This window comes from Plectropomus leopardus, chromosome 3, assembly GCF_008729295.1.
Source record: "Plectropomus leopardus isolate mb chromosome 3, YSFRI_Pleo_2.0, whole genome shotgun sequence".
Classification (NCBI taxonomy): Eukaryota; Metazoa; Chordata; class Actinopteri; order Perciformes; family Serranidae; genus Plectropomus; species Plectropomus leopardus.
This window is the reverse complement of record NC_056465.1, coordinates 22,452,693-22,472,944: the sequence shown is the minus strand read 5'-3', so window position 1 is coordinate 22,472,944 and position 20,252 is coordinate 22,452,693. Positions and strand designations below refer to the sequence as shown.

The following is a 20,252-nucleotide window of genomic DNA, read 5'->3' as shown; positions in this document are numbered from 1 at the left end:
CCAATAAATCCGACACACTGGTCCTCTATAACAGCGTTTCCCAAACCTCTTCTCGAGTACCACTTCTGCAAGTTTTGGATCTCTCTCTGCTCCGACACAGCTGATTCAAATGATCAGCTCGTTAGGAACTCCCCGAGCTGCTTGATGACGAGCTGATCGCTTAAGTCAGCTGTGTTGCTGCGGGGAGAGATCAAAACATGCAAGTGAAACTTCAGGAGAGGTTTGGGAAACACTAAGTCATTTGGCATAAATGCAAAACATCTGCTGGTTCAAGTTTGTTTTTTTATGTGATGTGTTAACTTTCTATGTTTTTGTAAATGTATATTGTTGTAAACTTATATTTTGCCTTTTTCTTTAGTCGTCTGACAGTAAATGCAATTTGAAGATGTCACCTTGGAATCTGACAGCGTTCATTTTTCACCATTGCCTGACATTTTATTGTAAAAGCGATTGATTAGTGATAAATCTAATCAACAGATCGGTCGATCGTGACAGAAGATTAGCTGCAGCCCTGAAGAGATGGAAGACACATTTCTCTGCATTATGTGATGTATCATTAAGTTATTTTGAGGCTTAAATGAGGCCAAATGGTTATCTTCTAATGTTAATCTTTCCAGTTTGACACAAAGAAAACACATTAAGATCTTCAGCTGAATATTGGGTGTTTTGCACAGACTGAGTGCTGTCATTGTCAGCGTGAAGAGAAAAAACTATTACAATAAATAAGAACTCTGTAAACGTCTTTATAAAGTGTGAGTGTTGTATTTGAGGCAGATTTAAAAAAAAAAAATAAACCTGTCCTTTCACAACAGATCTTGACAAAAACACATCAGTTTGGCAGAATAATCACTCGTTCAGTATACTGAGAGGAGGACTGAGGAGGCGACATCGGTGGAACAGCGACATCAGAAACTTAATCTTTTCTAGGTCTCAGAGGTGTGGACATAACGCTTTATATCCCTAACAGGTGTTAAATAATCGAATATTTCCAACATGAGGGATTATTCTAAATGAATGACAAGACATCTGTGTTCGTGAAGACAGGGGGAGTGAAAAATGATTCCTGATTATTCCGGCCCAAGAGACCAAATGGATTAAGTTGGCAGCAGGACAGGATCTGACATCATAGTTTGTGGAGCGGGGTGAAACAAATGGAAGTGATTCTGCTGGTTTGGAAACCATCATGTGAACAGCAGCTCGACCCAGCTTCTGCGTTCTTACTGGTTAAAGTTTTTGGATTTGAGGGACAGGGTGGGATTTGGAAAAAAAATTGTTGTTCTGCACCTTAATGGGCCTTCGCCTTGGGTTGGGTGATTCTACGGACAACACTGTACAGGACTCCGAAGTTCTGTGGGGAAAAAAGGAGCACAAGACAAGAGTTTATTTCATGTGTCTAGACAAGATGACCCAAAAAACACCAGAACGCAAAACCTTTTTTTCAGATGTGGATTACAAATAATGCTGACATCGTCTTTCAGTAAAAATCACTTGTTTCCGGGCTTTTAAACAAAGATCTCAGTGAGGAAACAATCACTTCAGCTCTACTCAAACACAACACAAACAGCCACAATGCTGGCATGACATTTGTCATCTGGTGAGTGAGAACAAGCATCGAGTTGAAAAGTGTCATTACAAAGAAAAGTGGGTTTTTTTTTTTTTATATCTCTCTCACAGGCTGCACCAGTGATTGATTTTTAAACTCAATGTCACTGAGGCCTTGATTAACAGCTGTGAGCACAGCTTGGCTCCTAACAACTGAAGCCTGTTATGAATATCCTTTATTAATTTTAAGATTTACTACAATGCAGTAATAATGCCTTAAAGTGGCTTACCACACAATGCATTTAATTTAATGCAACGTGGTGCAGGTCTAAAACAGGCTGCTGCTTTCACACAGTGACTTACCTGGATAGCAAGATACATCATCCCTAAGTAGGCTGCAATGCAGACAGCCAGCAGCAAGTCAAAAATAGCAGGCTTCACTCTGAAATGTAGAGAGGGAGAGAGATAGAGTTACAGAGAGTGATTTCTGAAGGAGAAACAGTCAAAATGTATCTTTGACATAATGATGTGGTGGCTGTTTTCAGTGTTTTGGATTTGGTCCATACTAGTAAAAGATAAAAGTCTGAAATACAGCGACCTGAGGACTAATTAAAAGCAGATGAGACTTTACAGACAGTTGTGAGCTGAAGAGCTTTTACAAAGCTACAGTAAATCAGCGTGAACGGCACTAATGCGGCTCAAAGGAAGAGAGATGCTCATTACAGCGTACCTGTAAGCATTCATAGTCTGCTTCAGCTGGTCGTAGAATACAAACTCTGGATCCCTGCGGAGGAGAGGATTAACAGCTGTCACTTTGATATCATGACACAAAAAACAGAGAGAATGCACATATACATAAGATCTGCTTTTTCTGGAAATATATAATAAAATGTATATAACAGTATACAGGAAAGACTTGCTTGAATTATTGGGGTGATACATTTTGGGCATTTAAGTGTGCATTTAAATTGTGATGTCACTGATTGAATTCATGATGATGACATGTTTTTCGGCTTTAACTTTTTGTTATGATGTAAATGTTGACTGCACAGTGTAATGGCTACAGAATAATGACACCATTGGTGACTGGTTCACTATGCAATACTGTCTGCCATCAAATACAATCTCCTGAGAATATGAAGGCTCAATTTACAGCTCAGATTGTGCAACAAAAACAGGAAAGCAAAACAGCTCTTCAGTTTTCCCAAATAGCTATCAGTAGCTATCCCTGGTTAGAAAAGAGCATCAATGTGAGTTGTTTTTGTTACCATCTCCAGTAATGGAAATGGCAGATGGTAGGACAACCAAAGTAAACAATACTAGCTTGGTCTATTAACTAATATTGACTCACATGTAGTGGAGGACTATTTATCCGCTCTCACAAGTGGACCCTCCATAATTTGGAGACATAATTTGTACTTTTTAAATAAAAAGTAGTGCTGTCAGGTGTATTATACAACAGTTAGTTCCAACCAAGCAGTTTGATTGGTCAAGAGGCATTCAATACGCAGTGAGACTTTTAACTCCTCATGTATCACTCCGCTTTACAGCGGTTCTAAATCAGTAATTAGGCACTATCAGTCGGTAGTTAGTTACTGCAGATTATAGTGCAAGAGGCTGCTCATAGGCCTGCTGTATGTCCCTCCTGAGTTGCCCTATGGCAGGAAAACTCTTTTTGGGCCTGGTGCTTGTGCAGGAGGCAGCGGTTGGTGTTGGAGCTGTGGCACCTTTTTTTCGTCCGGTTTATTGTTTTATTAGCCATGTGAACCCAGGACGCTCGGTTATATTGCGGTGAGGTGATATTACCGCGGTGAGGGCTTCTTCTGTGGAGGTGTGGAGCCGTTAGCCGTGCTGTTGTTTTTAGCTTAGCTGCCTCAGTATAGCTAGCTGGCTAATTCCCGCACGGTGCTTCAAGACTGCGCGGTACTAAATTAGGAGCATATGGCGCGGAGAGGAGACGCATTTTACACCCGGCATGAAGATATTTGAGTTTCGCTCGCCCGGCAGGGACTCGTGACCTGCCCTCTCCATCCAGCGGGGTGAGGCAGCTGGGGCTGGCTGTCAAAGTGAGTGCGGGAGGCGGCGGAGACAGCAGCTATGAGCCGGTAAGTACTCTTCCTACTCGCTTCAGGCATACACAGTTTATTTCCCTGGAAACGCTCAGATAATTGTACATGATACTAAGCAGCTAGTCTGCACATAAAGTTTAGACTTAACTTACACTAAGTAGCCAGTTGCAGGAAAAAAAGTGTTTCTAGGCGACAGCTGTCAGTTGCAGCCGTTGCGGAACTATTTGTGTCGGCGGAGCCATAAAACAGATTAACAAATAAATCATAATCTGTTGCCGCGTATTATTAACTAATATATGACGCTTGTTGAACTGTTGCATATAAGCAATAGTACAATTGATTAAATGCTGTATACAGGAAAGACTTGTTTAAGTTATTGGGGCTATAGGTTTTGGGCAAGTGTGTAAATTGTGACGTCAATGATGATTTACAGAAAGCTGACTGCTGTTACAGTCAAATTTGATCTTTATGGTTTTCCTAAAGTGAAGTTTTTTGGCATAAACTTTTTATTATGAAGTAAAGTATAGTATAGAATCGGCGACTGATTCCTTATAAACCTCACTTTAACTATGCAATTCTGTGTGCCATCAAATACAATCTCCTGAGAATATGAAGGCTAAATTTACAGCTCATAGTTAGTGCACCAACCATTGTGCACCCAAAACTGGAAAGCAAAACAATGCTTTTCTTATCCCAAGTAGCTTTCAGTAGCTATGCCCAGTTACAAAAGAGCATCAATGTAAAGTTTTTGTATTTACGATCTCCAGCAATGGAAATTGCAGATAGTGGGACAACGTCTACACTGGTCTAATAACACAAGATTGACTCACAGATAATAGAGGAATCCTTAACCAAAACAAGTGGAACCTCCATTATTTGGCAACATAATTTGTCTGTGTCAGATTTTAAGTATCTGCAGTGAAGTAGTGCTGTCAGATGTGTTACATCAGATGGAAAAAATGGGCTAATAAAAGGAGAAGCACTGCACAGAGGTTTTTGCTTAGTGATGTATTTCCCAGCTTTTTCTTTTTTAGCTGTATAATTATTCTTCACAAAAGTGCATTATTCTTTTCTGTCAGCCTCTATACTTTTCTTTACCTTTTGTCAGCTTTGACGTAGTGTCTCTTGACATCCTTGAGGTAGTGTCCAAGGTGATACTCTAGAGTGGACACCACACTACTGTCTTTGTCCACCAGCTGAGCAGCTCGCGGCTGCGCTGTGAGCCAGTCCACCACCGCTGATAGCTGCTCTTCCTGCACCTGCTGAGGCAGCAAAAAAACTGCATTACAACAAAGGCGTATGTAACCCAGGTTAAAAAGCATTGAAAGCAAATTTTAATTTCAAATTTTACTAAAACTGCAATTTTAGATGATAAAATTCTAAATTGTTGGAATTTCAACACAAATTCTGCCCTGATCAAAACACTTAAAAATAACAGACAATTGTTGCTACTATGGTTTCTCTTAGAGATCTGTTACCACTGTGCCCTCACAGTTTAGCGACTTACCATCTGTTCAGTGAAGATCTGCAGGTCCCCAGGAGCCCCCTGCGCAGCCGAGTACACAAACAACAAAGATGTCACATCACAGGCAGAAAGCAGACGCAGTATCAAAAAATTCTCTCCATCTGTGCGTTTACCTTCTCTGTGAGGTTGTAGATGACCCGGGCAAGTGCCTCTGCTACCAGCTTGGTGTTCCTGCCGAGTTTCTTCACATCTACATGAGGCCTGTGAGACACAAACACGAGTGTGCAGACAGTTAGAGACGGGGGAAAATGTCAAAACATAAAAAAGAAAGACCCTCTGCTGGAAGAAAGAGAGGAGAAAGTAATTACAGAGCATCCATTTCCACACAGGTGGCAGGCAGAAAGTTTGAGAAAAGAAAGTGTGCAAATATTATATCCACCAATAGGTCAAGGATGAAATTGTAACACACAACAGATAAATGGTTTACCAACAGAGAGTCAGGAGATGGATGGCTACAGCAGCAGTATAAGATTAGGAAAAGGAGAGAGGAAATGAGAGAACTAAGGGTGTTACTGCTACACTTTGACTGTCACAAATGATGTAAAATATGAAGTGGCCGTGCCCTCGAAACACTCAGTCTTTCCATGGAAGGTGAACAAGGGGCTTGACAGCAACAACACCTATGACATGAATGCACGAATGAATGAAAATAACTGGCAGCTAGAATGAAAGCTCTTTTCTTTCGCTGATTCAGAGACTTGCAGTAATGAACCCACCCAGCAGGGGGCTCTCCCGCTCCGTGGCGAGAGGAGGGGGACACTGACCGCACGTCCATGATGCTGGAGCGCTGAGCCAGGCGATGGGACGGCAGGTGGGACAACGTGAAGGCCGGCAGCCGGCGGATCCCAAAGCGCTCGTGCTCCCAGGCCAGCATGTCGTCGGCCAGGTTGATTTTCTTGTGGACCATGGAGAACTTGACCTCTGGGTACTGGCTTGCAACCACCTGAGAAAATGAGAAAGTTAATCCTAAATAATAGCCTATAATATAACATATAATCTGCATTCAACAAGAAAAGTAGAGAAACTGATTTAAACTGCTTGTATCAGGAAAAAAATGGATGTAGGTTCCAGACGCGTTTGAACTAACTATTTTTACCACTCTGTACACATCAGTGGTTTCATTAATACAAAACTTCAAGTCTGAACACACAAATTGATTTAGGGTAAAGCTGCACATTTGCTCTGGTTCACAAGTCACATGAGTCACATGACTTCGGAAATATTTTTACTCAATGACAGATAAATGGAAAATGAAGCTGAGGTGTGTGAAATCTTGTTGTTCTTACCATCTCCAGCTCCTTAAGCAGAGAATACTGAGGAGTTCCCTCTTTCGGAGGTTTGGACACATGGAGGTGCAGAGAGTCTCCGTTCCCCAGAGTGTCCAGACACAACACAAAGGCTACATTGTCCTGCAGCAAACTGGAGTCTGCGGTGAGAGGGAAAGGTTATATGTTCAGACTGATTTAGTTATAAATTGGTCATAACTTGTACTTGATTTTGCATTTAACTTTTTGTACATACAAATAATTGTCTTTATTCAGGTTTTGAGTATTGTATTACAAATTGTAGCCCAAAAACATGCCAAAAAAACAAACAAAAATCAAGATTATTTTGACAAATATTGAGATTGCAGTATGAGTCGCAATTTAAGTGGGAGTGGTAATTTTTGCATTTCATTTTCCCTGAAAAATATGAGGATGGGGTTTGTACCAAACAAGCACCATTTCCTTACGTCTGGAATATGATTTGTAGGCCGGGGCCTCTCTGTAGTACCAAAATGCTTCATTAATAGTAGCATGTTTTAATTTTTAAATTAATTTTACCTTCATCAAGAAATTGCAGTTTCTGTGATTTGAATATTGCACTGTATTGCAATTTCAATAATATATTTATTAATAGTGCAACCCTAAGATGTATAATAAAACAAATCAGGCTGCTTGAATTGTTCTTTTTTTGTGAACACAGTATGATCTGAACAGTACCTGTATGGTCCAGATTGTCCTCCAGCCAGCGTTTGGTGCCCTGGTAGTTAAATTTTCCTCCACCAGAAACAAAGAACAGCAGGTTGTACCTGAACACACGACGTGATTCACAAATGAGTCAAATATTCAAAAGAAATCTGCAGAGGGAACCTGATGAAGGGGGATGTGTGATGGTACAACAAGAGACTAGAGTTGACATGAGGGATTATCAGAGCCTGTAGGACATAAATCACAAGGCGCATCTTAAAATGACGGACAAATCAAGTGAGTAGTGACTGAATCTACAGACAACTTTGTCCTCCACAGAGCATTTTCCACTCAGCTACTCTTAAGTACATTTAGAGATAAGAATGAACATGTACCATATTATTGATCGCTTTAAGTGTTTATCAAAATCTGATGTGATTCTTACTGCCTGCAGAGTGCACACATAATGTTCAATATAGTTCTCAAAGAGCATTTGCAGCAGGATACTAACCATAACACCATAACAACTGTGATAGACATAACAAAAGACTTTAACTTATGTTCAGGTGAACTACTGAGGTCAGCAATTAATACTTCATCATGTGTACTATGCATGAAGTGAATGTGCAGCTTAGAGCTTCACTGAATGTGTAAAATAATCTGAAATTGTTGTTTTTGTGCAGCTAAAATGGTTAAAAACTGCTATTTGAGGCTGATAAGACACAAATGATCTAAATGTGAGTCATCATTACTCACCCAGCGTGTGTCCTCTTGTAGGTGTAAAGTTTTGAGAAGAGGCGAGCCAGCTCCAGTAACATGGACACCCCGCTGCCGTTTGAGTCTGCCCCGTACGACAGCCACTGGACACAACAACAAACACAGTAAGATTAGTTTTCTGGCCTGCTCTTCTTATAGACAGTACTGTTGCTTAACTGTGTTATTTCATGAACTACTGTATAAAGTTTTAAAGAGACACCTTGTCTGACTGATCAACTTGGAGACTAAATTTAACAAAAATCCTACCGATATTTGCTGAGAAAATATTTCTTGAGCTAATAAATTCTCTGTACGTTTTGAAAGAGTCAGTGTTAATTTGTAAGCAAAAAGAAGCAGTAAACATACTGGAGCAACACCAAAGGAGTCGTAGTGAGCGACCACAACAATCGTGGGGAGGTCCTCTCCTCCAACTCCAGCCAGACGACCCTGGTAAATAGAAACAGAGTCATTAGAGAGGTGAAATAAAACACAAGCAGCTTATCTAAAGCATGAGATTCAGCTGAACCGATGGCACTGTGCGTATTAAACTGTCAGACTGGCAGCGTGACTGTGCAAAGTTGCTCTGGGTTAGTCACAGTCGACCTCCTGTCCACAGACCTCTGAGTCTCCTAATCCTCTGCAGTGTGACTAAACCACTTCCTTCTGCTTTTAACACAAAGCTCAGATTAGAAAGTCCTGAACTAACACTTCACTCCTCTGTTTTGCACCTGTTCAGGCTCAAACTGTGTGATGTAAAAGTATCTTTTTAAACAATGATCAAAGCATCCAAATCCCTTTATGAACGCTTAAGAAAAAGAAAAGAGACAGAAGTGCTGTGGCAATTGATTTTTTTATGAAGTCTGAATGAAAACAGTAGAAGAAAGACATTCACATACTCTCACATTAAGCATTGATAACCTAGTAAAGGGTGGAGGATTCTTTTGACCTTGAAAGCAAAACTGAGAAAAAACTTAGCACCAAGCACATTTAAGCCCTGTCAGACTGCAGAGTGTGTGTAAATGTTATTAAGCACTCCAAAATATAGTATCCAGTCATTTCAAATCTTTCTTGAATTCAAAATTCCAGGCTTTCTGTCCACACAACCGTCTTTGTTATGGGATTTATGGCCACCCACGTGTGCAGAAAACACTCACTGGGCAGTAAGTCAGCAGAAAACATAACACCACCCAGGTCTAATAAGACAAGATTGACTCACAGCTTCAGGTAGCAGAGGACTGTCTTCTCTCACCCTCACAAGTGGATCCTCCAGAATTTGGGGACAGGGCTCATTTTTGAAACACTTGTCTTGCCAATGGACTTGGACTTGCATAGTGCTTTTCTAGTTGTTAGACAACTCAAACAATTCACACCACAAGTCACATTCACTCATTCACACACATATTTATTCACTCCTGGCTGAGGCTACACGGTGCCACCTGCTACTCGAGCTGCCAACATTCTGATGAGTGGACGTCCCGCTCTGCTTCCTGAGCCACAGCTGTCCAAGCAATCCTAATTAAAGGCTTCGAAAAATACTTTTTTTGTAAAGTAATAGTACATTAACTGAACTAGAAAGTCACAATCAATGCCCCAATTTAGGTTATTAACCTTGGCAAAACATTGTGATTTGCCCCAGTTTGTGCCTTAATGCATTACCGTTAATTTTGAGTCACAGAGGCTTGACTTGAAAACTGGGTTAAAACTCTGCAGGGCAAAATCTTCTAAAAACCTGCCTTTCATTTACTAAAATACAGAAATGTAATATAATACTGAAGCTTTACCTAAATGAGAACAGAAGGATATTTTGAAAATGATTATCACCACTCCAGAAGCATATAACGGTGCACAAATTCAAATCAGTTGTTTGTTTTTCTGTGCTTCAGGCCTGTTGTCTGTGGGAGGAAACTGGATTGAGCACCGAGCGGGAAAACTACGCCAACTACAACTCGCACAGAGAGGACCAAGACTGAGGGGTAAATCCAGAGCGTTTTTGCTGTGAGTCAACAGTCCTAACCACGAAGCCAGCGCTCTGCCTGATGTTTCTGTAACATTATCCTGCAGCCCTCTGTCTACTGCTTCTGAGGTTTATTTCTGTGCAGAGAAAACTGCTAGAACTTTCTTTTTCCATTTCAATTTGGCTCTTCAAAAAATGCAATGTGTTTTTATATTTTCAGTATTTACCTGGTGTTTAGAATGCTGAAATGTGTGATTTGAAAAAAAACTGACACCTTGGAAAGCCCTCTAATCTTAAAAGTGACTAAATTTTGTTACGTGATTAAAGTGAAAAACACTTAACAAAGGTCTGTGTGTTTCAACCAGCAGATTAAGGTACAGTTGTCAGATTAAGTGTCTCACCTCTAGACTGGTGATGGCCCAGTCACTGATAGCTTTACTCTGTGCTCCACTGGTGACCATCTGGAAGCCGTTGGCTGTGGCCGTATGCAGCAACACTACAGAAATCAACAGAAAACATAATATAAAAGTTGGCTGACTTGTAATGTGTCCATCCTAAATTACTATTTCTTATTTGTACAGGAAAAGATTAATTTTTCATCATAATGTACATAAATTTCTAAGTATAGTGTCGACAGGTCCAGAGGGAGCGACTCTCTACCTTCGGCTGCTGATAAGGAGCCCTGTGAGGAGGAAGAGGTCAGGGTTTGGGTGTAGATGGACAGCAGCTCATCGTCCTCCATGGCAAAGTAGACGGGGACGATGGTCTCGGTGGCCAACATCTCCGGCTCCAGCTCCATGAACTGCTGCTCAGGACAAACAGAGGAGAACAGCGTGTTTAATAAGCTAAGTCACACAGCTCTGTTTGTTAGCGTGAAATTCTGATGGATTAAAGCTGAAAAGGGAAATCTGATTAATTTCTTCAACCCTGCAAGTTCAGCATTGTTCACATTTTGAGAGGAATGTAAGGGATGGGAGAGAGCTACAGCAGCGAATAGGAGATAAACTGAATAATAAATGAGCTTTTTGTCTCTATGATAATTCATCAAAAATGGAATTTTGTTACATAACCAAATGATTAACTCATCAAATGACTACTACTTCTGCTTCCCAGAAAGAACAATCTAATGATCCCACTCATGAAATTAGTTACAGTGTGCTTTTGTGAGATAAAAAACAATATTGGTGATGGGTTGGCTTGAAACTCTTTTTTTTTTTTTTTTTTTTTTTTTTTTAGTTACACTAAGCTGGGAAAAGTTGAGTGGAAAAGCTTCAGAAAATAGTACTCCGGGATGGTCATGTTAAATCTGTTACGAGGTGGGACCTTGCTTGCCCTTTTGTTTTTTTCCCCCCACTGTTACGAGGCCCATGAGCAAGACGCTAATCCATACAGAATCAACCCAAAACAGATAAGCTTTTAGTTAATTTGTGTGATTACGTAGCGCGGCACTTATCGGTTTTTGGAAGTTAACTTGAAGGGATTCTACTTGTGACTTGTACTATGCGCATCAACAATGTGCATGGCTTTATATTTTTTGTGCTGTATAGCTGTAGATCACATTCACTTAAATGTTGCATGACCGCCCTGATTTGCACAGGTGTCACGGGTTGCCCCTGCTACCAAATTCATCATTAAACAAAATCTCTTTTGGAGGTTTCTTTTGGATTTACATGAACACACAATCAGAGCATAAACCGTTAAGGATGAGGGGAACAAAATGAGAGACAGTATGAGACTGTGATTTGTGGCACTGAAATGTGCTGGTACCTGTACTATGTCCTGGGGCATAGCAGACATGTTCTTTGGCAGAATGATGACCACAGCTCCTGCTGACTGGCGCAGGGCTTTCTGGTACTCTTCGTAGGAGAAGTCTGCGAGTCGCATGATAACGCAGCGACGACTTAGTACCTCTGCCTCCACAGTACGAGCCTCTGTATTCAGGATGGCATTCCTGGTGCCTGAGGGTGCAAGAGACACTGATCATCAATTGCAATACAATAATTAGTCTTTATGTCAACAGGAAAGGGCAGGAGTGACTTATGCAGCTATTTGACTAAATGAGCTGTCAAACACAGACTAAGTTGAATCAAATGCCACTGTACCAACAATCTGAAGCTGAGGCTGAGACAGTATACATCAAACCCTACCTGACAAGACATTAACATTAACAAAATAGCTGTTTGGTTGATGTCTTTGTCAAGACTGGTAGCTTTAATTAGACATTACCACTTATCATACTTTTGAAAATATTTTTTGTTAAACAATCAAATACAAAAAACAAAAAAGTAACATGAATTGCAAAAAAACAAGTAAACAGAAATAGAAGTACCAGGGGATAGTGTGTGTGTGTATATGTATATACATATATATACATATACAGAACCAGAAGACAATATTCATTCATACAAAAACATTTAAAAAGTGCACAAATTCATTATGTTAGCAGCCTTCTCATCTTTAGATTGTTTTCATGTGATGCTTGGTTTTATTTTCAAATGTAATACATGAGGGCTTAGAGTTATTTTAAGATGTGACGATATGAGATTTTGCCAAAAATAATTATAAATGATAATATTACTGCTATAAAAATTTGGTTCTACAGCCATTACATTTATTGAAACCAATCAAGACATTCTCTTTGTATAAAGTGAAATCAGTCAATATAGTGAAGCATCTGTAATGTTTTGCACTTAACTTTTTATTGTCAAAATGTTTCCTGACTATATCTGTAAAAGAAACCTCAGTGGGCTCTACTTACAAAGATATGCACTTTAACACATTAAACACATTAAAAACAGCAGCATTATTTTACAAAAAGGGATTTGAAGAGGGAGTGTTGTGTCTGTTGCTAATCTGATGGCATGCTAATATTAGTGAGCATTAAATGTAAATACTTGACCTTTAAAAACCTAGATTAACATCAATTGTCTTGGTCTGTGTTCAGACAACTTTGAAAACTGAACTATTTTATTTGATTTTATTTAGATAAACATGGGGGAAATGGCAACAAGCAACTTGGCAAAAATAACTTACAAATTGCAAGAAATTAGTAAAAGGTGACATGAAAATGAAAATTATTTTAAGAAAAGGGAGAAAAATACAGAATAATGTCCGGAAAACATAATTTAGATTTGTTATAATTGCATTTTTTTCAGCAGACAAATGGTATATATATGTTTTTCAATTTTTTTTTTTTTTTTTTTTAGGTAATTTTCTTCTAACTAGCAATTTCTTGCTGATTTGTTGGCCATGTCTTGTTAAGTATCTCATTGCCTTCTTCCTTTGTTTTTAGCGGAAATCAAACCAATTTACCCAGGTTTAAATGGTTACTTGAGGAGAAATGTACGTTAAAGTGACAATCAGATCTGATTTTAAGGATTAATGATCCAGATTTCTTGAAAATCAGCTAGTTCCTCTCTAGCTGGGCTAAGCTACATTAGCAGCTAGCCAGTTAGCGCTCCCTGCATGCTGTCATTGAAATGTAAGTGCAGGTAACCTAACGTTAGCTGGAGGCGACATTGAGGCTTACTGAAGCTAGCTGTTGGAGACCGATCGAGCTGCAGAGTCAATGTGGCGATGCTTACATTTCCTCCTCAGAGAAAAAAAAGCGTTACCCAGCCGACTTACCGTAGGGCTGTCCCTGCAGGTCGTACTGCTGCATGCGGTACACCGTGAACTCATGTGCCGCCTCGGCCGGGAGCGGTGACACCAGGATCAACACCGCGGGGAATTAAAACACAATGAAGGTGAGGGGAAACGAAGATTTGAACATGTTGTCAAACATTTCACTAGCCTCCTCGAACATCGTGGCGATTGTACTGAGCGCACAGCTAGAGATAGAAATGTTATTTTCAGCTGTCACCGCTCTGAGCACCTGACAGCCGGGGACCAGCTAACGGCTAACAGCGGCAGGTAATTCTGATCAGGCAAACAGCAGGACCACCAGTTACTCTAAAAGCAATATTATTGCCAGTTTTTTTTTTTTTTTTGGAAACAGAGCAATACTGTGTGGTGCGTGTTAAAAAAAAAAAAGTATACGTTTATTTAAAATAGTAATCTCTCATTATTCAGTCAAACTATGTTGAATTGAATCTCAACGGTCCTTCAGGGATCTTTTAGGACAGCTATGATTAAGGGCAGAGTGTTATTGACGACACTAGATGGCGCTGTAAACCACAAAACATGACTATTATAGTATCCTAATGGTAATAAAGTCATTATTCCAAAAAAATAGTTTTATTAGGTGGAAAATTGTGTATGGAGCATAACTTCTAGTCAAGAGGGAATTCTCTTTTTATTCCGTGTGATTCCAAGTTAATATTGTTAATGTTTTGTCAATTTTTGTCTTTATATCTTCTGTCTTTTAATGTTTTTTTTTTTTTTTGTCTTATTTCAGTTCTCCTGTTTTTTAATAACTAATATGATTTTACCCTAAAATACAATCTGTTGGAATGGGTAAAAGTAACACATTTTTGAACTATGTTGTGGTTATTATTATTATTATTATTATTATTATTATTATTATTATTATTATTAAATGGGGAAATTCTTTATCCATTAATAAAAGATTTAAAAAAAAGGTCCCCTCTCTGTCTTTTCTTGACTGATTTCAACTCAACACTTCCCTTTCTTGCTCTTACATATTAACAAAAAAGCTATAGATTTTTTTATAATTACAAAAAAAACGCATTTGCCCAATTAGATTGTAACCTTAGACTGTATATAAAGTCCTCAGTCTATGTTAAATGTAATATAGATGGCTAGATAGATAGATAGATAGATAGATAGATAGATAGATAGATAGATAGATAGATAGATAGATAGAAATCTTTAGTGTACCACACCGCCCCGGAGGGCCGGTTGTGTGTCCCTCTGGGTTTGCCGTAAGGCAGGAAAAAACTAATGGGGGGGAACTTCCACGCTTTTTCGGGCTCGTGCATGTGCCGGGGTTTTTTGGTTTAAAGACAGTAAAATGGCAGCAGTTGCTGTTTATTGTTTTATTAGTTGTCCAGTTAGGTGAACCCAGGACGCTCGGTTATATCGTTGGCAGCGGATATCTTCAACAAGCCGCAGTGAGGACTTTTTCTGTGGAGGTGTGGAGCCGTTAGCCGTGCTGTTGTTTTTAGCTTAGCTGCCTCAGTAAAGCTAGCTGGCTAATTCCCGCACGGTGCTTCAAGGACTATGGACCACTATGTTACCAAGATGTGGCGTGGAGACTTTTAAACCCGGCGCAGGATGTTTCAGTGTTGCTTGCCTGGCAGAGACTGCAGCTCTGAGCCGGTAAGGTTTCTTCCTACTCACCCCAGACTTTACCAAAACTTTGTCAAAATAAACTTGCAATTGGTCTGCTGTAAAATATAGACCTAGCTAACACGAAGTGGCAAGACAGTTTTTCAAGAAAATGTTTATGTGTTTCTAGGCAAAAGTTGTTACTTTTTAGCAGTTGTGGAACAATTTATAAATTGCAGAGCCAAAAAAATAATTAAATGAACAATCAATCTCTGTGTATTGCTATTAACTAATAAATTATGCTTGTTGAATTGTTGTATAAAAGCAATATTATATGGAAACTAGTCCACTTGCCAACAAAACAGCACTTATGGATATGATTAGCTGGATGACTGAGAACCTTCATCAACATCATACTGGTGGTTGTGTTGTTGTACTGTAAATCATCACCACTGTGATATAAATAGATACTGATACATGATAAATACTAACTAATGGGCTTACACTTTGCTGTTGGTTGTTTTATCCTAAATTAGGCATTTTCTTATGTTTATGCTGCAAAAAAATGTACTCTGAATAAATTTGTTCCATTAAAACAAAGTATATATCTAACCATAATCACAACTCAAAACTCTATCACATATGGCATTAGTGACCACACCGAGGAAAATGGTTCGGCTGAGCTGCTGTTGTCCACCTCAGGATCTTACATTCGAGCAGACGCCTAAATTCTAAGATATATGTAGATCATTATGCTTGAGGACTATTTTGGCCCCTAATTTTTCTATTAAATCACAAGTAACATGTAGTAACAAGTTGTTTAAGACCCTCACATTAGCCTGCCAAAATCAAGGACAGGACCTCACTTCTCCACATGTTCGTTATAGCCATGAGGACAAAAGGGTTAAAACCAGACATTAACCTGTCTGTTATTTTTGAACTGGATATGACAGCACAATCTGTTGAACCTGCCAGAAGATGGTGTGAAAGACACAGAGGCACAAAATGCATTTTGTTAAATATTTTTGTTTAAGGACGTCGTACAGAGGACAAAAAACATCTGAAACAAGAAACCAGATGGCACTTTAACCCTTTGAAACCTGGAACAACATCACATCTGTAGTGATGCTTTTAGTTGCTTTCTACAAGTATTTAAATCTTTGAACCCTGAGCAAATTGGTGCAGTTTCTCTCAGAAACATGGGAAAAAAGACATTGAGCTTCCTGACAAGAAATGTTACACAAATTATTCCATTTAGAAAATCGTTTTTTTTTAAAAAGCTAAAGAAAAATGTCTCCCTGGAAAAAAAAATAAAAAAGCTAGGAAAAAAAAATACATTTATGATTACCACAATAGCATATTTAAATTTTCTTAAAGTCTTACTCTTCTTTCTTTCTTTCATTCTTTCTAATTTTCTGGTTATTTTCTTTCTGTTTATCTTTTTTTTTTTTTTTTTACTCATTTCTTGCTACTTTTTGCATCATTTCTTCTCTTCTCTCATTTCCTTCTTCACATGTTTTTGAAAGAAATCGAGCCAATTCACCCAGGTCTCAAAGGGGTTAAAAACGTTCCCATCCCTGTCTCTGTTTTAAATGTTTTGCCATCTTTTGGCATGAGTCAGTATGTGTAAAAAAAAAAAAAAAAAAAAAGAAAAGCAAAAACATCCATGAGAATTTATGTGGTGTTTTAAAAAAAACAATTCTTTCCCCTGCTGCAATGGTCAAATATTTCTGATGACTCATCTCGGCATATAGATAAACTCATCCAATTAAATTAAATTATTCCACTGTGACTTTAAGAGAAAACATAACAGGGTTATATCAAAGAAAATTTGGGGTCACCAAAATCAATTTGTTTTTCCAGCAGACCTTTGGGCTAAAGTTTTATATCATAGAAACAGTAATAAAAATTAAAAGCCTGAGTCCAGTTGGGAGGAGCTGAAAATCATATTCTCGATCTCTCTCCTCTCCTTGTCTCCCCCTCCTGAGGCTGCTCTGCTAAGTGGCAGATTAATGCTGATATGATGTCCTGCCATCCCACTTAATGGACCTTGGCGTCATTATTTTCCTCTTGTATGAGTAATCCATGCCCGGGCTGGTGAGAGAGGGCAAGCAACAAACAAAGCACAAAAACCAATTTGGCGTTGATGTTGAAACTCATTGTAATGATTTCACATTACTGCGAAATTATCGTTTGGAGATCCGCTCACATGACACGCCGTCTGGGCGAAAGAAAAACACGCGGTTCAACATAAAGACAGCAGCTGAAAAGAACAACTGAGGAGAATAATGTTCTTGTGTGGATGATGGCGTGAGTCACATGAATGTAATTCCTCCTAATTAATAACATCCTTATTATCGGAGGATCGTCTGACACAGTGGCTCAGTAAAAAATGCACAAGGTCACATTTTTCACTTGATGTCGCCTCATCCAAAAACAAAAACATTTTTTCCAGACATGACTCTGTGCACACTACAGTGAAGACACACACAAACACACACACACACACACACTCACAATGCATGAGCTGTTCAGTGTCCTCATTTCTACTCAGTGCTCCTGGGAATGTCCTGAATCAGACCAGCCTTTGCTCCGACCCCCGGCCACAGAAAAACACTTTCTCTGTGCGACCACACAAAAGGTGCAGTCAGTGTGTGTGTGTGTGTGTGTGTGTGTGTGGGTAAGTACCGTGGATTAACGAGAGATTAGCTACCTAGCAGTAAGTAAGCAATTTCTGTTATAGCATGCCTATGTAAGTACCCTCCCCCCCCCCCTCAGTTTATTGCCCGTCCCATTCTCAGAGGATGCTGTCATTTTCTCACCACGCTGGAAGGTTGCTCAAACACTGGCCACACTCAAGTGTTTTAAACCGCTCGACGACAAGGTCAGAAATCACAGAATACCAAAGATGTACTGTAAAGGGGAGTGATTTCTGGCATGAAGTCTCCACACAGACGCCACTATCAGCACACAATGGTGGTCTTTCTACCCGAGACCTATGGAGCAGGTCTTCTGAGTCACTCACTCCTTAAAAACACCTCACGCTGTAATCCCTTTGTTAATGAGCAGAGACCTGAAAACAACAAGATCCTGCTTGATGGAAAGATCTGCGAATGAGTGAAGGCGTCCATGATATGACTGAGTGGCTGAACATTTTCAAAGAGTAACTTAATGCTACCAGGCACTTAATTACACCGTCATTGAATCCTGGCAGAGGTGAGGCCAAGTCGTTGTTCTGCAAGTCCCAAATCCTAAAGTTTGAGTTTTAAGTTCTAAAACAAGTCATAACTCCTTTTTAAACAAAAATACCTTTTATATATATATATATTTTTTTTTTTAAATTTATTTTTTATTGACATTCAGAATCAGATATACAGAGTCAGACGTTCAGAAACCCCTTTTATATTTTATATTTATTTGTTAAAGTTTGTTGGCAGTTTTTGCATCTCCATCTGGAATTTTTTAGATCCACACACGCTGCATAGTGCAATTTCTTCGTCGTTATTCACCGCCATTATTTAGGAGAATAAAATTAACTTTGGTATCAATTTTTTTTCTAAATGACGCTCAGTAACATAAGTTCTTCATGGATCTCTTCTGTAACATAACTGCTATTAAACTGCTTCAGACAAAGTGGATCCGGGGAATTAAGTCCAGACTTGCTGGAGATGAATAGAGTTAACGTTTGTTGGCTCCAATCTGACGTGAGTTCAAATCATGTGACTCAAATCCACACTCTGGATCCTGGCCCCATTATATCATGTGCATTGCTATTTCAAAATAAAATCCTGTAATGTTTTTCTCTAAACATCGCAAAAATCTTAGAGAACTCCACAGTGACATTAGTCACATTCAGCCCCAGTAAATACTCAATAATAGTAAAATAGAAATAGAGTGTAATAATAGTAATATCATAATAATAATAATACAAGTAATAACAGTAATTATAATAATAATACATCTCTTAGGTTTTATTAATTTAGTTTGTTTTTGAGATTATTGGTAGTTTAGTTATCTGAATTTCTTTTTTCATGTTAGTTTCATTTTAGGCAGTTTAGGGGGATGAACTGGGTGCGACAACTCACTGAGTGGCTGGTCCAGTGACTTCTCCATCTTTAGTTTGTTTCAGCTGGGGCCCCTTTAGTTTCCTTCAAAATACGTATGATTTTATTTTTTCTTAAAAAACAAAACTTGAGGATGCCTTTCTGAGACCAGCTGTCACCGTTGACCCTTTACACAGAGTAAGCTGCAACGGTCATTGCTGGTCAAGCTAATTTAACTTACTATATTTATAACTGCGTAGTTTTGTGTTAAGTGATATGTCACATTTATAAGGTCTTCATAATATATAACTAATAACAGCTTTCAAATAAAACGTAGTGGGGTAATATTTTCTTTGTTAAATTAAATGTAAATGCTAGAATAAAATACAAAAACTCAAGTGAAAAATTCAACAGTAGGACACTCAAAAAATGTTTTTTACGATTTAGTCAGGGTTATGAATTTTAAGTACATATAACACTGACACCCAATTGAGTCAAGTATTTCCAGGATTAACAAAAAACAAAAAATAAAACATTTCTTTAACTAAATCAAATTATACTGGGATGAATAACTAACAGTAACTCAATAGCTTACCTAATTTACTTTAATAAAGTTTATGTAATTACTGTCAATAAATTATATGTATTTTAAATAAATATTTTAAGTAAATTCAACATATTTTAAATTTGTGTTAATGTTTATGCTAGAACTCCTTGACTCAGTGTTATAAAAAATGTATATGTAATTGAAATATGTAAACCTGAGAACGGAACAAATAATTTTCTTTGAGTCTACAATTTTTTAGTAAATGTATTATTGAATGAGGACAACTTCAGGATCAATATGATGATTTATATTAGACACATAGTCAGACAGTTGATTGTAAATTGCTGCAAAATTAAACAAAAAAAGAAAACGTATTAGTAAGTATTTAAATCACACTGAAACTGTAAGAGTCGGTCTGAAGGTGTGAGCTCTGAGCATGACCTGGTGCTGATGGATCTGAGATGATGGATGCCTCAAAAATACGGCCATCTTTTCCCTTCTCCTCTGCTGCTGATTTACAATTGATTTGTGACCACAGGCCTGGTGGAGGCAATATTGCCCTGGCTTTTTTACGTACCAGGCAATTGATTTACCAATCATTTTCATTAGGGTCAGTGGAAATAAGACAAAGAAAAAGG

General features: G+C 38.7%; 1 protein-coding gene across 1 annotated transcript; it reads right to left on the bottom strand.

The window, feature by feature from the left end:
- Nucleotides 1-328: 328 nt before the first annotated feature.
- Nucleotides 329-13,698, bottom strand: ncln (nicalin). Its single transcript, XM_042516775.1, is given in 15 exon segments — nucleotides 329-1,348; nucleotides 1,906-1,984; nucleotides 2,273-2,326; nucleotides 4,710-4,870; nucleotides 5,119-5,157; nucleotides 5,250-5,337; nucleotides 5,853-6,079; nucleotides 6,423-6,562; nucleotides 7,119-7,207; nucleotides 7,842-7,945; nucleotides 8,208-8,288; nucleotides 10,197-10,291; nucleotides 10,456-10,600; nucleotides 11,563-11,753; nucleotides 13,423-13,698. Coding segments are annotated over 15 exon segments (1,734 nt in total). The 5' UTR covers nucleotides 13,601-13,698; the 3' UTR covers nucleotides 329-1,285.
- Nucleotides 13,699-20,252: the final 6,554 nt, after the last annotated feature.